Source organism: Lepidochelys kempii, chromosome 3, assembly GCF_965140265.1.
Source record: "Lepidochelys kempii isolate rLepKem1 chromosome 3, rLepKem1.hap2, whole genome shotgun sequence".
Lineage (NCBI taxonomy): Eukaryota > Metazoa > Chordata > Testudines > Cheloniidae > Lepidochelys > Lepidochelys kempii.
Genome location: NC_133258.1, coordinates 155,086,125 through 155,107,247, shown reverse-complemented (window position 1 = coordinate 155,107,247; position 21,123 = coordinate 155,086,125). Strand labels below are relative to the sequence as shown.

Below are 21,123 nucleotides of genomic sequence, written 5' to 3'. Positions count from 1 at the left end.
CTGTAGCTCATGAAAGCTTATGCTCAAATAAATTTGTCAGTCTCTAAGGTGCCACAAGTACTCCTTTTCTTTTTTCAGAGGAAGCAGTTTGTAAGATGCTGTGTGGACTATCGTGGGGTGTGAAAGGCACTGTTTTTTAAACTCTTCTTCCCTTTTTTTCCCCTAGGTTCATTCCTGTTCCTCAATACATCAGAAAGCATGAGCCCCATCATCTTGAGCCCCTGGCTGAGGAGCAACAGTGAGCAATGCACTATGCAGGTGTCTGTGTACAGGCATCTCCAACAAAGCGGGAACTATATTGCTCGGCTTCTCCCTGCTGACGAAAGTAGCCGTGAAATCCTGTTGGCCCCAAGTCAAGAGAAACATGGGTAGGTCCCCTTTCTAAACTGGAATATTGCTTTTGCTGGTTTTGATACTACATTATCAAAAGAACGTTGTATTGCAGTACAAGGTCTGTGCACTTAATTGGTACTTATGTCACACCATGCTCCAACATAAAAACTGTTAATGTGCTTGGATCGCCTCCTATTTCAAAGAGGACTAAATCGCCTTCAGCCTGATGCACAGGAACAGTTGGTCTGCGGCAGGCTACTGTAGGGTAGATTCACACCCCAGCTTATGACGAACTAAATGTTCCTGCAGACAAGCACTACATTTTGTTTAGTAGAACCATTATAAAGTTTGTGTCAATAAATGCTTATTTATGGTAACATTCAGTTGTTATGCAATTTTTCGTTGTCATGACCATAGCCTGAAATTTATCTATTTGTTGTCATGAATTATGCATAATTTTACCATGACACAATTGTATCCATGCTGATTAGCCCCTGTAGATGGCTCAACCACCACTAGAGCGGGACAGAGCACCACGCTCAGTGGTTGTGGGTCACACAAAGGCCTAATGCCGGTTCTCTGTATGGGGTGAATTTCACCCATTGTGCCGTAGTTCCAGGTAATAGTAGGCCTATGCAGAGACACAAGGAGACTCCCTCACTCCAAGGTTCAGAGCTACCTGCACAATCATTCTCCCATACCTATTCCCTTCTTTCCCCGTTCCCTTCACTACTGTGCTTAGACTGTGCAGAGGGCCTTCCATAGACTGCTTTCACTTTTGGTCCCTTGATTGTGTGCACGTGCGTATTTTTTATACACCCGTTAATTGTCTCTTTAAAAAAAAAAAAATGAGCTCTTGCGACACCAGGGATTTCAGTGCCATTTGTCAAGGAGAGCTTTAGATCTTTCTGGACTACAATTGGCTGAAATATTTCCTCCTGGTGTAATTAAGATTAATTGTCAGTGACGTCTCAATTTGTCAGACTTTGTATATGCATTTTCTTAGGCTGCAGCTAGCACCAAAACAGCAGGACCGTAGCTGAACAAATGTATTCTGAATGGTTAAATGCGCTGGTGATTGTTTAATTTAGAATGTAATCGGAATATATATGAAGCTAACATTCCCTCTGTTCTAGTTATTGATTTTCACCTCTGTGCCCCAGAACGTGCATTAAGAAACATAATTTGTACCAAGCATCTTAAACTATCTTTGTTTAATGTAATAGATTAGAGAGAGTGATTATTATATCCAGTCCTGCTGGCTTATGCCAGTAACAAGACATGGTGGTTGCCTGATTACTGGGTAAAACAAACTCAATGCTTTTCCGTAAGAAAAGGAGAATTTGCAATAAAAAATCTAACTGGAGACAACCTGACTCTCAGGAGTGGGCTGAATGGTTGTATTTCTACTATTATACATGGTCTTTAAAACTGAGGAGGAGAGCTAGTGTGCAGATCTAGATCGTGCTTAGTTCCAGCAATATTATCCAACTTCTAAATTACTCCTGATGTCTGGGGAAATGTAACTAGGGGAGCTGCAGCAGCTGTCTTCTTCCCCGGCTCTTTGAAGATGCTTTTATTCTGCGTCATGGCTAATAAACATGCTTTGTGCAGAAGTACAGCCTGTGTTGGCAATGCCACTAGTGCTCCCCGTCTGTAAGGTATACTGTTGTGTTACGGCGCTTTGCGGTACTGCACGTAGGCTCTCTAACTTTCAATTTTCACCGTTTAAATTAAGAAAATGTTGAGAATAATTAAATTTGGGGGTGGTAGGAAAAGCATGTCTGAACTAGTGAAACGAACCATATGTGTGTGTGTGTCACTGGCATCTACTGGAGACTATCAGAACTGCTCAACTACGTACCCTAGGCACTATACTGCTAACAGCTAATGGAACATCATCTTGCTGAAGTGATGGGGAACGGTCCCTTTAGAGCAGGAGGATCTGAATAGTATCTTGGCTGTTGCTGAGAAGTTCCAAATTGCCAAGTTATGCATCCTAGATGGCTACCAATTTATTAAACTGTATTAGCATAATATACTTGTCTGTGCTAGCAGTACAGCAATTCTTCACTCAAACCTCTCTTCATGAGCTGAAGCCAGCCCAGCGCGGCCCCGCAGATAGCTTTCCCAAGGTGTGTGTATCTGACCGTCCACTCCCTTTTCCCGAGCGTCAGGCAGAGCAAATTCCCACTCTTCCTAATACAGCTATCAAATAACCTACCTTTCATGTTTGTGAAGTACCTATTGCCTTGGTATCAAATGGAGCAAGGAGCACTGAGTAATTAGGACAGGCTCTATTAAGATTTTCTGTTCTGTGTAGGTTCTTATACCATGCTCATCACTAAGGTTAAGATTTTGTCGCAGGGATTTTTATTAAAATTCACAGGCTGGACACAAACAATAAACCACAAGTCATGGAAGCTGGAGCCCTGCAGTGCAAGGCTGAAACCAAAGCCCATGGTGGGGCGGGAAGAGAAGCTGGCTGTCCGAGCTCTGGGGGGCTGAAGCTGGGTCACAGAGGTCTGTTAAAGTCATGGAATCCGTGACCAAATCATATCCTTACTCATCACCATTGTAGGTGAGCACTGATTTCCCCTCTGCTTTCCTCAAGGGTAGAAAGGAGATGAGCTGCCAGGATCTCAGCTCTATAAGTGACCGTGAATCCTCCAGCACCAGTGGGAAAAGCTCACTCACTTCCAGTAGTCAACCTCCAGTTTTTTTCACCCACAGATAACCACCAAATGATGGTAATTAGGTGTCTGTCTACCTGTCTGCACCCCCAGATTACCTGAAAATCGGGCCCCATAATAGGTAGAGAAAACAAGTTTTAATGCACTTGAAGGGCAGCCTGATGATAGATTAATTTCAAGTCAGATTTTCTATCTCTCAAGCAACTCATAATGTCAGCTAGTTTCTTTTTTCCCCCCTGTAGCCTGAATTACACACATTAATATCTGATAAAGTCTTCACAGTTCATGTAAATTTACAGGAGGGAGAAGAAAGTACTGTCAGATACTACTCTTTGATTAGGGGGCGAGCCAACCAACCAAAGCTGCTTGTTGGCAGGTTGTGGAGTAGGCATTAAACAGTAGAAGTGTTAAACCATGAAACCTTTTTAACGCTATATGGGAGGAACTGCCCTCTTCACTGCATCCAATGTGCAGTTTGCAAACAAGATCCCAGCCTTGCAGTCCTCATGCACAATGCTCCCATTGAATTTGATGGGTATTCTGTGTGCATAAAGACTGCTGGACAGGGTAAATTATGCTCTTCTCACCTCCTTTCACTGCCTTTAGCGTGGATTGTGTACTTCCGGGGACTGCGGAGTCATACAAACTGCTGGATCACAGAATAAGAGTCACTACATTACACCGATTATCATGCGTGTTGCCTGTTGTATTTCTTGCTTATTTGTTTTGTTTGACTGAAGTTGTCATCCTTTTCATAGGAAGAAAACTAAACAGATTTGTATAGCAATGCATTTTGATGGGACGAGGAGGGTGGAAGAGCCCCTGTGGGAAGAATGGGTCAAGAATGATAGACACTTTGAACAGTGCATGGATAATGGAGCTTGGCTTCTGAGGCTGGGAATAGGCTGAGAATAAGGAAGCCTCTTCACCTTTTATGCAAAAGCCTTATGCAATATAATAGTAGATAACTTCACTATAGAATGTTTGTAACATCCTTTATAAATTAATGGAGATTACGTCCCTGTTCCATAACTCTAGGATGTGTGTGTTTATGCCATATAGTGAAAGGCTCTCATTCTCCACTAAATTCTGTAGGTTTTTGAAGTAACTTTAGTAGAACAGTATTGGCTGAATTCTATAGGAAGTTTCTATGGGAGTGATACATTACTGTACACTGTTGGAATTGGATTTGTTGTGCAGTAAGAGAGCTAGTTGATTTGACTTTGTGGATTCATTTTTTGATGTCAGTCTATTCTGTCTTCTGTTGTACTGCTCTGTTGTCTCTCTGATGGTAAAGAAGCAGCTTCAAAAGGTAAGGGAAGGAGAATCTGTGCAGTACTTATTGATCCTTTGTAATAAAGAAATCCATTATTCCATCTTGCTGATGCAATTCCTCCCCAGGGTACCCTGTGGCTTCTGATTGTATCAAATGCCACTAGCCATAGGTACTGTATTCTTTTTCTGCTTGCATAATACTATAGGCAATCCTTTCTCATTAACTTTTTCAAAGAGGGATTTCTTCTCTTAAATACTGCAGGTGAGAAGATGGCATTTATGCTTTCAAATCATATTAGCATATTTAGCGAAGCAGTATATTCTAGCAATGTGAGAATCTCCTGCAAGTGAAGAACTTCTGGGTTCTAATTCTGGCTTTGTCTGCCGACTCACTCTGCGGATTTAGACAAGTCATTTGATCTCTCTCTCTGTGTACCCATGATAAAAAGCACAGAATTTAATAAAATACATTAAACAGACTTGCACAAACACACGGAAAACTGCTGCATAAATCTCCCCAACAGTCACCTCCCATCTCTCACTTAACTTCATTTAACCGTCCTTTCCTCCCCTCTCTTCTCATCTTGCCTGAAAAAGCCTAGGACAGGGATCGGCAACCTGCGTCACGCATGCCAAAGGCGACACACGAGCAGATTTTTACTGGCACGCTGCTGCCAGCCGGGGTCCCGGCCACTGCCCCCGCTCAGCCCACTGCCGGCATGGGTGAACAGAACCCCAGGCCGGCAGTGGGCTGAGCAGGGACGGTAGACGGAACCCCAGACCAGCGGTGGGCTGAGCCACTCAGCCCTCCGCCGGTCTGGGGGTTCTGTCTGCCAGTCTAGTGTGTAAAATTTCTCCCCATAGGAATGTGCTACTTGCAGAGCACCAGGACTGGCAGCTGTAAGTAGTGCACTGTAAGTAGCACATTCCTACGGGGAGAAATGTAATACACACACCAGGGTAGGGAAGGCTGTGCCTCCCCAAACAGCCAGCCCACTTCCTGCCCCCCTCATAACCCCTGACCCATACAACCCCCTCCCCCCCCCCTTGTCCACTGACCACCCCCTCCCGGGACCCCCTGCCCCCTGACTGGCCCCCTCAGAACCCTCCATCCATCCAACCCCCCCCCCCCGCTCCTTGTCTCCTGACTGCCCTCTCCTGGGACCCCACCCCCGTTTCCTGTCCCCTTACCATGTTGCTCAGAGCATCAGGACTGGCAGCTGTAAGTAGTACACGGTACGTAGCACATTCCTCTGGAGAGCAATTTAACACACTACACCTGGGCCTGCTCAGCCCACTCAGTCTGGAGTTCTCAAAATATGTTCTCACCCCTTATCAAAAATTACACTACAATTAGCTTAAAAACTTAGCTTAAAAACATGGTTTGTATATTACAGTAATCGTTATAGTATAATGTTAATAAATACATAGGTTTGATGAAACAAAGTAGTTGTACTTATGTGCCTGTGCTTAATTTGTGTTTTCGATGATTTACCTTCTAAAAAAAAAAATCTCGCATGTCTCGCACCCCCAGAAAGGGCACCTCGCAAGAACCACTGCACTAAACTGATAAGATCTGTATTTTAATTTAAGTTTAAATGAAACTTCTTAAACATTTTAAAAACCTTGTTTACTTTACATACAACAATAGTTTAGTTACGTAATATAGATTTAGAGAGAGAGACCTTCTAAAAACGTTAAAATGTATTACTGGCATGCGAAACCTTAAATTAGAGGGAATAAATGAAGGCTCAGCACACCACTTCTGAAAGGTTGCCGACCCCTGTTCCCTTTCTGGTGCATATAACTTCACTTGAAATGGATTTCACTGATGTCAAGAGCAATAAATGAAGGAACCACCAGCATCTGCCAGATTTGACCTTAGAGCCTTGAAGTCTGAAGGTTATTTCTTGTAGTAGTTTTTTTGCTTTTTTTAAAAAAAAGCTGTACTGGTCTCTTTGATAGCTCCACAAGCTGAGAAGAAAGAAATTTACATTCTTGAAGCCCTTCAGCTTAAAAGAAACGTCCCCTTGCTAGTTCCTTTTTTTATTGGTGGTAATACGAACCTATTTGGTGTCTCACCCTCTCTCTTCCCACAAATATCTCAAACCACTTTACAGCCCCACACTAAGGGCTTGTCTACACTAACGTATTGTGCATTTATTGGCCCATGGAGACTGTGCTTTAGAACACTAGTGTGCTTTAGAAATCATACTCCTGTAGTGCTCATTGCTGCACCTTGTATACAAGCACTGAGCCTTACAGCACTCCGTGAAGAAGGAAGGTAGCATTTTCTGTATTTTGCAGATGATTAAACTGAGCCACAGAGAGGTTAAGATCAAATTTTTCACACTTAGGTGCCCATTTTAGCACCCAAATCTGTATTTTGACCCCAAAATAAGTAACGTGGTTTTCAGAGCCCCCAATCGAATCTGTTTTAAAGTCTGGGATTTTAAAGCTCAGCTCAATTTTGCCAAACCAAGAGGTTCAGATAAGAATCCAGATATTTGGGTGTTTGTTGAATTTAACCTGTTTACCCACTACTAATTTGTGATTTAAAAAGGGATGGGTGAATTCCAATCAATTGCAGACAGAAAACTGGAAGTCCTGTAACTTTTCCAGTTCTAGTCTCCTCCCACCGGCTATGCAGAGACTCAGCCAATCTCTCAGAAATGAAATGCCAAGGAAAATCATGAGACTTTGTTCTCCTTCCAGGAGAAACAATCCTTGGCATTGTTAGGGAATCCACCCTCTTTATAACCTATTCTTAGATTTGGAAACTCTGTTCATCTCCATCTAACATTTTTTTTATCAAAATCCCAGCCTTAGTAAAGGAAAAGACACAACTATGTCTAATGAGGCACCTGGAAGTATTACCTGCTTGCTTATTTTAGTGGCTAAAGTGATTGAATTCATAGTCCTGTGAGAGCTGCTAGGTTGAAATGCACTCCTTCAAAGCTTTGTGTGAAATCATAAACCTCATGTGCAAATGCCTCAAGCCATGAAAGAATTAAATTCCAATGAGACTCAAGCACTAGATTGTGTAGATTAAGTTGTCACTTCAGTATTGGAACTATGTCTTTAAATATGTTATTTCTTTTACTGCTGGTGAAGTAAAATGCTGGATTGTCATTCCTGCAGGCAGAATCCCAGTTTATTCCTCGAACTGGTACAGCATGGGACTGCTCATGAAGGTCCTCCCCTCCTACCTGGTCAATTAACCTTAACTAGAACTCAGCATATACCTCAGTGTTCCATAATGATTCGCTTGCATAAAAAAGAATTTGTGCTGGTTGTATTTGCACTGTTTGTTTTAGTTTTCTGTGGATTTTTTAGCTAATGAGTCTGCTGGCAGGAATGCTTGTGGAAACAGCAAATTTTAAATGAATAATATTAGTGGAAAATAAGTTTTTGAACTCATTAATTTGAGGATTTGCTCTGGAAACATGATTCTGAGAATCTGTCTGCATAGGTATGGCATTCATCACTATGGTATCTCGTCCAATGAGGCAACAGAAAGTATAGCATATGATCTATTTGTCCAGTCAAACCAAACATGATTGATCTATTTGTCCAGTCTGGAAAGGTTGAGAGCCCCTGTGCTATAGCATACTCTAATGGATCTGACCACTAGGAAATTGTCCTTTCTGTTCAGCCCCAAAATTTCTTTGCTTAATTTTATCCTGTTACTCCTAATGATACCTCCTTAGATCACTCTAAACGATTTCTTTCCCACTTTCAAATACTGTGCATGAAAATGTTCCCCTCATTAACCTTTTAAAAATGTTTGTGTCCAGCAAAATTATTTGCAGAGTTCTGTTTGACTGCAATATTTCTGACTTTCCAGTATCTTTTTTTCTTCTAAGATTATTTTTTAAACTCAATTCTTCCTGTTGTATAGATCTCCCTTTCTATCTGAGGGTTATATTTTGGTTTTAAAAAAAAAAAACACCAAAAAAACCCTCCTCCTTTCATCCTGTACTAATCTTTACATCCCTGCACTGGCCCCTTTTGTGCTTATATCTGTTTAGACAAGCTAGGATTATTTTCAGTTGCATTTTCTTTAATGGTTCCTGCATTAAATGTTCCTTTGCCATATAAAATTCCAATCAGTAACTCTAGGACACTCAGTCTGGCTTCCTACAGCCAAACAACTTCCAGCATTTCGTTCTGCAGATTAGGCAACATTCCTCATTAATACTGCCAATCTTTTCCCACATTATTTTTCCTGTCTTTTTAAGTAAGCTCTTTCTTATTCTACCATTAGCAAAGTTTTATAATCAGCTGTAGTATAATTGCTCTCTATCTCCTAGCTAAGCTTTTCTTTAAGAATATGCTCCCGGGTTCTCTGGAATCAACTCTGCAGCTGTGCAACCCTGGGTTCTGGTTTTGACAGCGCTCTCAATCTTAGCAGGGCCAAGGCTGCTGAATGCATAGAAATCTCCTACATATCCTAGGTAAACCAGGAATGCTGCAAGGAGTACAGTACAGGATTTACCAAGTACCACTCTTCCCTGTGAGTCAGCCAAGAAACTATAATCCAGTTAATGCTGCCTGCTGGACAATAGACAAACATGAAGTCCTGCACCCCTTGCAGTGGCTCTGAAAGAATTAGTGTGCTGTTAATTCAGTGTTTTTGTTTTATACATACTTTATGCTCTAGGTGCTCCTGACATGACTCAGAAAGGGGCTTTGAGATCTTTTGTAATGAAAGCACTAAATATACTTAAGAGGTCAGAATTCAATTTCAATCCTTAAAAGAATAAAAAATGAAGCAGGGAGTTTGCAACAGAGACTTGCAAAAGTTTCAAAGTTCTGACCTGGAAGTGGAACAGCCCAAAGTTCAGGAATATTTGAATCCAGGGATTTGATTCAGCCTATTATGAAAGAGACCTGGAGTTCCATTTCAGACTCTGCTACTGGTTTGTTTTATGATGTTGGGCAAGTTGTTAACCTCTGTGACTCTTTCGCCATCTATGAATGCAGACAATGATACTTAACACCTTTTTATAAGGTGTTTTCAGAGCTAAACATGAAAAACTATGTGTACGGGGTGCTTGCAAATCAATATTATTGTAGTTAACAGACTTTCTAACATTTTGTCAAATGACTGTTTTGTTTTTGTTTGCCATGAAGAGTCCTAAAACTGTGTAGGGCTACTGCACAGGAGTTTCTTTTTTGCTGATAAAATCCCAGCAACCTCTGACTCTATACACTAGCTTTTTTCCCCTGTGAGTTGAGTTTCTGAGCCCTGCACCATTTATAGAAGCGTTTCTGCTCCGTAAATTGCATTATGCTTATTCAAAGAATAGATCGGTATGGCAAAAGCATAGTAGCATTTATGATGCATTATCTAAATAGGAACAACGTAAGAGATTGTGAAGTCCATCCCCTTAGCATTCTGAAGTATATGCCTCTGTACTAGCTGTTTGCACGGATCACATAGGATCTCTAAGGATCGTTTCTCTATGGGTATCTAGTTTTCTGAATCCTAACTATAGTTGCCATTATTTACAAGAAGCAATTAGTATTCTGACTTTTTTCTCAGCAGAGAACGCTTGAATGTAGCTGTTTTAGTCCCCTTCAGTAATAGCTTGATTAAACCTAATTTTCCATCTGAGAAAGAAGCAATAAATGTTTAGCTGATTGAGAATAACTGGAGCTCTTTCTGATCATCCTTGAATTTATCGTGTGTCAGTCATGCTAGTGGATTGAGATCACAAAGAGACTAAACTTGACTTTTTGGAACTAGAAAAAAACAATTCTTATCCAGCATTTGAACCAGTTGCGTACCATCATGTGGTCCTTGCTGAGTTCTGCATGAGGGAGAGCCTACAGGATATCAGCCCCAAACCTAAACATTGACTGAGATTGTAAAAAGTTTCTACATCTTTGTTGAGTCTAGTAAGAAACACAGTAGAAAAGCATAGCATAGTGTTGCAGATGGTCTATTTTAAATGATACAACCACTCACAGATCACAGTGACCAGTTTTAACTTACCTCTTTGGTGGAGTAAAATTATACTAAAAGAGAGAAATGATTTTAAGAACTTTTTTTTTAATGAACTGACCTGAATAAAACAATTTTCATCCTTTTCACTGGAGAAAAAGATGGAAAAATCCAAAAACTCAGTGCAAGGTGATTGGCTGATTTTATAAGATTATTTCAATTATACGATTGCTACCTGTATTCAAAGTGAATTGGATGAGTGATTACTATTTTAAGGGACTGATTATCCTAAGGGTCTCTAGCCAAATGTACAGTTTATAAGGAATATATAACATTCATGTGAGATGATCCATCTGGACATAAGCTTAATGCGGCAGGACTGTGAGGAACAGAAGGACAGTCCTCTCACATCTAACAACTTTCTACAGTGTCCCCTTTAAGTTACTTACTTTAGGAGACTAAAGGGGTCAGTGGATTGATGATAGGCTCCACTAATGTCATCCATGTGTCAGGAGTTCAAAACCATCCAAAGGCAGTGATGACCAAAAGTTATCATTTAACATCCAGTGTCAAGCAAGATGGTAGGAGTCTCAGTTCTTAACCGACCAGTATCCACCTTAAACTGGCATTAACTGGCCTCCTTGTTGGCCTACTCACAAAGGATGCCAAAGACTCAATGGGCCGTACAGTCTGAAGTCCCTTTTCATTCCTACCCTGTGCGTCAGTGTTAAGGTGCACGGCTGGGCAGTCTGAGGGGAAGCTGACACTGTCCCTGCTATACCTGCTCATGGGTAAAGAGAAGATTTCAGTTTCCAGGGTTAAGCCAGCATCAACACTAAAGATGAAATCTTGACCCTGTTGAATTCAATGGGAGATCTGGGGCCAGGATTTCACCCTATATCACTTTGAAATGGTTTGCTTGTGGGGCATCTTCTTTTCCCTTTCCTTGTCCCCACAGTGTTCTATTATCAGAGAACTGTAGATAAGTTCATCTTTTTTCCTAGGGCATTTGAAAGTGGGGAGAGGGGAATGGTCAGAGTGGGGAATTGTTCAAGAGGGAGAGGGAATTGACTTTTTCAGTTGGGTGGCTCAGTGGTGAAGCTTATCTTGAGTTGTACTGCTACTTTTAGAGTGTATTTCTGAGTCATGTCAGGAGTACCTAGAGCATATAAACAGGTAGCCTTTTTAGCATTCTTGTATGTCTAAAGCACTATCTATGAGAGTTAGGTGTTGTTATTTTGTTAAATAAATTGATGTGGTTCTTCCCTCTGGAAGCAGTTTGTGTACTTAAATGTCTATACTTTGGTCTGTCCTTGTCGTTTTTCTCCCCTGAATATCATAGATGCTGCTAAAGGTGGTATCATTTGGATATTTAGCTTTAAGCCAAGAATTTATGTATCCAAATATTACTAGCAGCCAGGTGTGTGGTTGTTGAGCTAGATCTCCAACATTAGTGTTATAACGTATGGGGAATCCTTTTAATGGAAAAAAATCACAAACCATCTTATCTGAGAATCCAGTAGATTTTATACTGAGTGGTTACCATTTTTGAAACTTCACATAATAAATATACAGGTAGTAAAAGGTTGACTTAACACAAATGGGTCTACTAAAAGTAACTGGGACAGATTATGAATAAGATTTGTTAATATTTGTGTGGAAAGCTCTGAGGACCAGCACCTGAAGATGAACGGGACACTTTCACAGGTATTTTCTGACAGCAGAGGACTGGTGAGGGCTTGGGAAACTTGGGTTCTATTTCAGGCTCCAGAGAGGCATGTTCTGTAATGGGCACAAGACTCTTCTGCCTGTTCCCTCCAAGGGTGACCCCTTTTCCCACAACCCTTCCAAACTGGCCCTGTCCCAGTCCTGCCTCTTCCCCACTCCTGGCTCCTTATTCCAATTGCATTCTTCTCACCTATCCAGTCCCAATCTCCACACCTCAGGCATCTCATTCCAGTCCTCGTCTCCTTGCCCAGCAAGTCCTAGTGTCACCTTTCCAGACTCCCTTTTCCATGCCCAGTCTTTCCCCCGACTCCCAGTCATTCTCAGGTTTCCCCTCCCTCCCACAGATTGTCCCAAGTCTGCTTGCCCAGCCAATCCTAGTTCCACATCTTCCATCTGCTTATCTGTTCTGTCTCTCTCATCCACCCTGGCCTCCAGTTGCCCCAATCCCAATCTCCTTTTTCAAGTTCCTCATCCCATCTCTGACCTCTGCTTCCCCACTAATTCCTTGTCTTTCTCTTTGCTCAGCCAGTCCCACTCCCCTCTACACCACACCTCAGCTCCTCTTCAGCCCTGGCACAAATTAAGCCCTGCTAGATGCTGAGAGAGGATGGAGGATGTTCAATGAGCATAGAATCTTTGGAGATTTTTAGCTGCTAAAAGCTGAGAAGTTTCTACTGTGTATGTGCAAACTGCAATTTCCTCTTTTCCCCAAGGCTTGTAAATTGGCCACATTTGAGCAGACTTTCACAGGGACATAAAAGGCACTTTCCTGATACAAAGGCCACCCCTCTGCTACATTTCAAGTTCCTACTCTGAAACACGGGGGGAAACTTTTCAAAGAAAAGGTTGCCAGCATTTTTTTTTAACCTGGATAAACCAATGCATATTTTCCTTAGCCTCACTCTCAGAAACTGCTGAAGCATTTAGGCTGACATTTTCCACAAAAAATCATCCTAAGGCAGGCAACTAACATGGAAAATGTCAACCCAAATGGTTAAAGTTTGCCAATATTATAAGCAACTGAAAGCAGGGTCTCATAATAGGAAGTGTTGGGCAATCTTACCAGGCAGTGTTATTTGCCCTGCCTGTAATATGCAGTAGCAGCTTTCATCGAATGATCTCAAAGTCTTTTAGAAACATGAATACCCTACTGAGATAGACAGGTGTTATACAGATATCACAGAAGGATAAATCAAAACATACAGAGATAAAGTGACTTGCCCGAGTTCACTGCGAATCATTGGCAAAGTCAGCAATAGAACTCATTAGTTCTTAATTCTGTTTCTTATTCTAACCACTAGATGGCGCTCCCTTCCTCACAGGTTGGTCAGCCTTGCACTTGCCCTTTTTCCCCAAAAAATGCTCTCTGAAGGATTTATCCCTCCCCACTCCAGACATCAGCCTTTAAATGAATTGGGGAATGCCTCTCTTCTCAAATTAATCACACACACATCCCCCACCACCAATTTCATCTGCTTTTTGATGCCTGCATGTAATTGCTTTAAAACAGGAAGCTTCAGTGAGCAGGGAAATTAGAAGTTACAAAACCCTGCTGCCTTTTTTACTTATTTTCATCTGTACTCAATTTAATCATTTTTTTAAATTGGTGAATATCTGATTAGTTTTTCTTGCTACAAGCTTAGACTGTGAATATCAAATGTATAGATCTCCTCCTGCACTTAGCCAGTGTGGTTTTTTTATCTACAGGTTGGAGTAGAACAAATTCTTCCCTTGTTTTGGAAGCTCTCTTCCTGTAGGGATTCAATCACAAGCTATGACTGAATTGCAAATTGGAAAGGTTGAAAACTCCAATGGATTATGAACTACAGCAACACCATGGGACAGTTTGAAAGGAAGTGAGGAATACTGTATCTAATTGAAAACTTGACCAGTTTCAGTACTGGGATTAGTGTTCCATAAGAGCCATAAAGTGCAGTTAGTTGTTTAGCCACACTCCAGACCAGACCCTTCTCCCACCCTCATTTCCCCTGGCTTGTGCAGCATGGCTCAGTGCAGGAGAGTCCAGACACCAGAGATAGTGATGGTTTTTGGGGGGGAAGGGACAAAGGACTGCTGTGAGTAACTTTTCCTCAAACAACTAAAATGTTCACTTCCCAGACCTACCCACATCCCTGTTCTGTGCAGCTCCCATTTGTCAGGGTATGGAGGGTGGAGTGGGGCGAGGGAGAGAAGCACTGAAACTGTGTAATCTTCCAAGGGACAAAAGACAGCTCTTAGAAACTTTAGACAAACTACAAGTTTTCTACAACTGTCCCATTCCCAGCCAGGACTTTTTTCTAAACTCCCTACCTACCTTCCCTGAGACTGTGTGGTGCTGGGCCTGTGCTGCCTGACTGCTGGCCAAGAAATGCACAGACACACGGGCACAATGATTGTTCATTAATAATCTGTTTTTAAGACATAGGTTCAGCCAGGGTCATCAGAATAGTTAACTGGAACTCAATAAAATCATTGATTTTTTTTTATTTATTTTTTTTATATCTGTGTCTAGCTTTGGGACCATTTCAGGCTGGAGCAGAGCAGGGCCTGGGCTTAAAATCTGTAATGAGAGGATATTGGCAGAAAGGATGGAGATCCATTGTAATTTACCAGCCTCAGGCTCTTGCTCCTGCTGAGGCTCAGGGCCCTCCTTGGGTTCGTTTTGGGTATAGGTGCAAAATCTCATGCTCCAGGTTGGGGCATCACCCATGGTCCTTGCTGCTGCTTCACCCTCATTTGCATCCTGTCAGACAACCAGATGGCAGGGTTAAGGGTGGTGGTTGTGAGCTACTTCAGGCTCTGTACTGGGAGCCCTTGAGAGCATCTGTTCCAGCTTGCTGTAGAAAGGGCATGTATGATGAGTCCTCCTGGAGTGATTGTTCAAGTCTTTTGCCCTCCAGGAACCTTAAGTGCTTTGTGTTCCTGGTACTGGACCAGAGTCTGCTCAGCGCTCACCTGCTGCAGCCTCAGTGAAATTTCCTGGTGCAGGTGTATGTTCTTGTCACTCTAGACATAGTCATGGAGGATGGGGCACTCCAACCACCCATTGATCAGCACCCCGGAATGATTGGCAGCCCAGGAAGCTGCTTTCCAAGCAGGATCCGTGTTCACCTGTATTAATCAAGACAGTACAGTGGAAAGCTATTCTGATGTGGTTTGTGCAGTTCATTGCTACTCAGTAAAAACGGTGTAACAGGGACTGTGATGGGTTCGGTCACAGGGACCCCCTTGGGATGTCAGCCGATGTGCTGAAATTACCTCAGAGCCTGTTTTCCCTGCCAGCTTGGGACTTCCAGAACCCTGTCTTGTTGAGCCAGACACACTAGCCTGCTGCAACACAGACCCAGGGTCCGGGCCACGCTCCCAAAGCTGCAGGCTTCAAGTGAAAACAGCTCTGCAGGTTACCTGACTCCAGCACCCAGACACCCAGCTCCCAATGAGATCCAAACCCCAAATAAGTCCATTTTCTTGTGTGTAACGCTTACACAAGGTAAGCTCATAAATTGTCTGCTCTCTAGAACACTGATAGAGAGAGATGCACAGCTGTTTGCTCCCCCGGTATTAATCGCTTACTCTGGGTTCATTAATAAACAACAAGTGATTTTATTAAGTATAAAAAGTAGGGTTTAAGTGGTTTCAAGTAATAACAGACAGAACAAAATAAGTCACCAAGCAAAATAAAACAAAACACGCAAGTCTTAGCCTAATACATTAAGAAACTGATTACAGGTAATGTCTCACTGTCAGAGATGTTCCCATAAGCTTCTTTCACAGACTAGACTCCTTTTTAGTCTGGGCCCAATCCTTTCCCCTGATACAGTCCTTATTAGTTCCAGCAGCCATCTCAGGTGGTGACTAAGGGTTTTCTCATGACTGGCAGCCCCTTTGTCCTGCTCCACCCCCTCTTTATGGCTTTTGCACAAGGCAGGGATCTTTTGTCTCTCTGCATCCCCACCCCTCCTTCTAAATGGAAAAGTACCAGATTTAAGATGGATTTCATTATCAGGTAGCATGGTCACATGTCCCTGTGAGACCTCATTCTTCATTACCCACTGTCTGGCCCACATGTACATAGGAAGGCTTGCAAGTAAATAAACAATTTACAACCAATTTTCCTAGTCCATGGGAGCCATCAAGATTCTAAGCCACCATTAATGGCCCCCACTTTGCATAGTTACAGTAGGACCTCGGAGTTATACTTCATATTTCTAGCTTCAGATACAAGAATGATACATGCATACGAATAGGATGAACACACTCGGTAGACTATAAGCTTCATAATGATACCTTACAAGAGACCTTTTGTATAAAGCATATTCCAGTTAAATTATATTCACATTCATAAGCATATTTTCATAAAGCATATGTAGTGCAACATCACAGGGTCCTTTATAGTTTGGGTAAGTGTCAGGAAGAAAAGGGTTGAGTGCTTTGTAGGATGGTGGGGGTGGGAGGTGAGGACTACTGAAACTAGAGGGTTGGAGCTCTTTTGCCTCCGTCTGCACTGCAAACTAACATGAGTATGGGGCTGTGCCAGAGCCTGAGGCATGTACTTACCAACACCCCACAGCATGCTATCTTACTGACCCTCTGCTCACCTTCAGGCATGTGCTTCTGCAGTTTAGATGTGGACAATAGGGGGTTATGACACAGCCATGAGCATACATACATGTACAGTTGCTAGTGTAGAAATACCTTTAAGCAGTATGTTCCATAGACATTAGCAATGGTCTGTGTACGTCTCCTGTACTTAGGGATAGAATATGTTGGAAAATTGGGGTATATCTGCTGTATGATTAATTTGCCTGGCATTGATATTACTTTGCAAATTGCTTATTTTAATTAACTTGGATACAGTGAAACACTATGGGAAAGAATGAAAGTCCCAGGTTGTTTCAGATCCTGCAAAGTTACTCTGTGGGGTAGGGGGGACGATGACTGATTTTGCTATAAAAGGACCTCATTATATTTTCTGATGAGTCAAACAAAAGCTGTCCATAAAATATCCTGGTTTCAAGAATTAAATTTACTGCATCTCCTAATGTTGTTTGTTTCTAGGACTAATGCAATTGCTTTCACACAGAACTGACTTTTTTAATGGCTTTTGTCCTTTGTCTTTTATAACAATAATTTACCCTATGGTTATGCTTGAATAAGGAGCCTCTGACTCATAATATAATGTGCTTTACAAGCTGTATTCATTTTAACATAAGAGTACTGTACAGGCATGGCCTGCCACACTAATGACCTCTGCAGGTTAATGTCATCCTTTACTGTGGTGTTTCTTAATTACTTATAATAAAGAATGTTGTGTTAGCTGCTCCATTGTTGCCACATGCATGAGTTCACTGCTGGGAGATTTCCTTGCTTTGTTTTTGGTGTGACTAAGCCTTGTATTTCAAAACAGATTTTGATGGATTGCTAGAGTTTGGAAGAGTTTTACACACTCTAAATTCCCAGAACGTTTTCTCAATGGCACATTATTAATGATGATTATTCATAGATTCCAAGGATAGAAGGGACCATTGTGATCATGTACTCTGACCTCCTGTTAACACAAGCCATGGAGCTTCCCCAAAATAATTCCTAGAGCAGAGCTTTTAGACAAACATCCAATCTTGATTTAAAATTTGTCAGTGATGGAGAATCCACCATGACTCTCGTTAAATTGTTCCAAGGGTTAATTACTCTCAACATGAAAAATGTGCACCTTATTTCCACTCTCAATTTGTTTAGCTTCAACTTCTAGCCGTTGGATTGTATTAGACCTTCCTCTGCTACATTGAGGAGCCCAGTATTAAATATTTGTTCCCCAAGTAGGTACTTACAGACTGTAATCAAGTCATGCCTTAAACATCTCTTTAAGATAGGCTCAAGGAGCTCAATCTATATATCACTAGAAGACATGTTTTTATCTAATCATTCTAGTGGCTCTTCTCTTGAACCCTGTTCAATTTATAATTATACTTCTTGGATTGTGGCTATCCAAACTGGTCACTGTAGTCCAGCAGTGGTCGTGCCAGTGCCAAATAAAGAGGTAAAATAACCTTTCTAATCCTACTCAACATTCCCTTGTTTATGCATCCTAGGATCTCATGGGGGGAGCTCCTGTTCAACTGATTATCCATCACAATTCCTAAATCTTTTTCAGAGTCTCCCATCATGTAAATATGACCTGCATTCTTTGTTCCTAGATGTAAACATTTTACATTTAGCAATATTAAAATGCATATTGTTTGCTTGAACCTAGTTTACCAACTGGTCCTGGATAGGACTCTATGACAATGACCTATCCTCTTCATTATTTATCACTCCCAATCTTTGTTTTGTCTGTAAACTTTGTCAGTGATGATTTTGTTTTCTTCCGGGTCATTAACAAAAATGTGAAATAGCATAGCATGAACTGATGAATGCAAGACCCCACTGGAAACACACCCACTCAACAATTCCCCATTTACAATGACATTTGAGACCTATCAGTTAGCCAACTTTTAGTCCATTTAAAGTATTCCATGTTAATTTTATATTCTTGTAGTTTTTAATAAAAATGCTATGCAGTGCCAAGTGAAAAGTACTTCAACTTCTGTAAGGCATTACATCAACACTATTGACTTTATAAATCAAACTTGATCAAAGAAAAAATTTCAAGTTAGTTTGACAGGATCTGTTTTCCATAAACCTTGTGTTTATTGGCTTAAATTTATATTATGCTCCTTTAATTCTTTATTAATCAAGTCCCGTATCAGCTGTTCCATTATCTTGCTGCGGATCGATGTCAGACTGACAGGTCTGTAATTACCTGGGTCATCCTGTTTACCCTTTTTAAAAATTGGCACAATATTCACTTTATTCCAGTCTCCTGGAACTTCCTCAATGCTCCAAGACTTATAGAAAATCAACATTAACAGTCCAGTGAGCTTTTCAGACAGTTCTTTTACAACTCTTACATGCAAGTTGTCTGGACCTGCTGATTTTAAAAACGTCTAGCTTTAGTAGCTTTTGTATAACATCCTCCAGAAATACTAGTGGAATGGAAAGAGTGTCATCATCACCATATGATGAGATGATTTTTTTCCCCAAAATACAGAACAGAAATATTTATTGAACACTTCTGTCTTTTCTGCATTATTATTAACAATTCTACCATTTCCATCTAGTAACAGACCAATACCATTGTTAGGATTCTATTTGTTCCAAATATATTTAAAAATCTCCTTCGTGTTCTTTACTCTGCTGGTCATAGATGTTGCCTTGTGTCCCTTGGCTTCCCTTACCAATTTTTTACAGTTCCGAACTTCTGATTTTATATTCATTACTATCAACTTCCCCTTTCTCCATTTGTGTTATGTATTTTTATTTTTATAGCTGCTTTCATGTCCCCTTTAAATCAGATCTTTTTTTAACCTGCATGGCCGCCTTCCTTGATGTGGCTTTTTGGGCATTTAGTAAGGGGTCCTTAAATGATTTCCAATTACCATTCACATTTTCTGATTAAAGTCTATCACCACCACCACCACCACCCCCCCACACACACAAGTTGATTTTGCTTTCAATTATTTTCAGCTTTGAAATTGGCCCTATAAAAGTGCTGTGTGTGCAGATATAGAGACAGACACACACACACAACTGGTCTGGAATTTATTCCGCTTGCACGTTATAAATGTGATAAAGTCATGATTAAGGCTACATTTTAGTCACAGGTATTTTTAGTAAAAGTCATGGACAGGTTACAGGCAGTAAACAAAAATTCACGGCAGAGGCTTCGCAGCTCCCATTGGCCAGGAAATGCAGGGCCAGTGCCTGCGACAGTGCGCAGAGCTGCCTGGACACGCCTCTGCCTAGCAGCTGAGCGAGGGGGATGTCACCACTCCTGGGGAGCTCCCCAGGTAAGCGCCACCCAGAGCCCACCTCACCCTGTCCCGTGCCCCAGCTCCCTCCCACACTCAAACTCTGCTGAAGTGGGTACAGGGGTGCAGTGGTCCGAGACTGCCGCAGCAGCGGCCGGTGCACCTGATGCAGGGGCTGTCTGAGCTGCCCTGAGCCAGGCACAGTGACCGCTGCAGAAGTCATGGAGGGTGCGGAATCCATGACGTCTGTGACAAACTCGTAGCCTTAGTCATGACCACTTGTACCTAAGCTACCATTAATTTCTAATTTCTCTTTATCTGTTAGGACGTAGTCCTAGTAGTAGTGTTGGCTGCAGCACTTTTTGAGTTAGGAAATTGTTTTCTATAATGTTCAGAAATTCTAAGAATTTTTACTACTGGTAGCATGAGACCTCTGGCATGCGTCACTTAAATTGAATTCCCCCACGATCATGCAGCTTTTTTCCCTACACATTATAGAGAAGTGTGTAAGGAGGCAGTCATCCTGTTTCCTAGTGTGATTTGGTGGTCTGTAACAGACATGGACTACTACCCCATCTTGTGCTTTAACTGTTAGGACATTGATACCTAAACGTTCACTTTCTTTCAAGTTATCATTTTTGACACTGTCATTCTCCCTCCTCTTTTGCCCACTTGATCCTTCCTAAATAGGTTATAACCACGGATTTTTTTGACATTCCAGTCACACAAATCATTCCACCAGGTTTCAGTAATAGCAACGAGATCAAATTTATGCTAATAAATAAGCAATTCCAATTCCTTTTTGTTACCCTGGCTCCTAGCATTGGTGTATAGGCAATTCAAAAAATTTTCTTCTGTCTTTTGGTTCTTTGATTAATTTTGTTCTCAACATCTTGATTTTGTGCTGAATGCTCATACCTTCATGCTTTTTCATCCTCCCCTAATGCTATTAGTTTAATCTTCTCCTGACTACTCTAGCCTACCTGCCCAATAGAAGGGGGACCAATCTCCTCATGAAATGGAGACTATCCAAACTGTCCAGTCTGGTCTCCCCATAAAGGTGGACCAATGTTCTATAAACCAAAATCCTACACCACTTACCTTGTCAGCAGTTCACTTCCAGTATCTTTTGACTTCTGTCTTCCATTGCTTGTAGGACAGGAAGGATATCAGAGAGGATTTCTTTTATATTCTTCTTCACCATGCTTCCGAGTTCCCTGAAGTCATCTACTTTCTGCAAGATAACCTAAAATGCATGGTCATTAGTGCCAGTATAAATGATCACCTATGGATCTTT

At 41.6% G+C, this 21,123-nt stretch overlaps 1 protein-coding gene across 1 annotated transcript in view; it reads left to right on the top strand.

The window, feature by feature from the left end:
* ALK (ALK receptor tyrosine kinase) overlaps window positions 1–21,123 on the top strand; it is a 539,109-nt gene that overhangs the window by 235,294 nt on the left and 282,692 nt on the right. Inside the window, exon 4 of the mRNA XM_073336696.1 lies at window positions 167–368. Within this exon, the coding sequence (XP_073192797.1) occupies window positions 167–368 (202 nt within the window). The remainder of the gene's footprint in view (window positions 1–166; window positions 369–21,123) is intronic.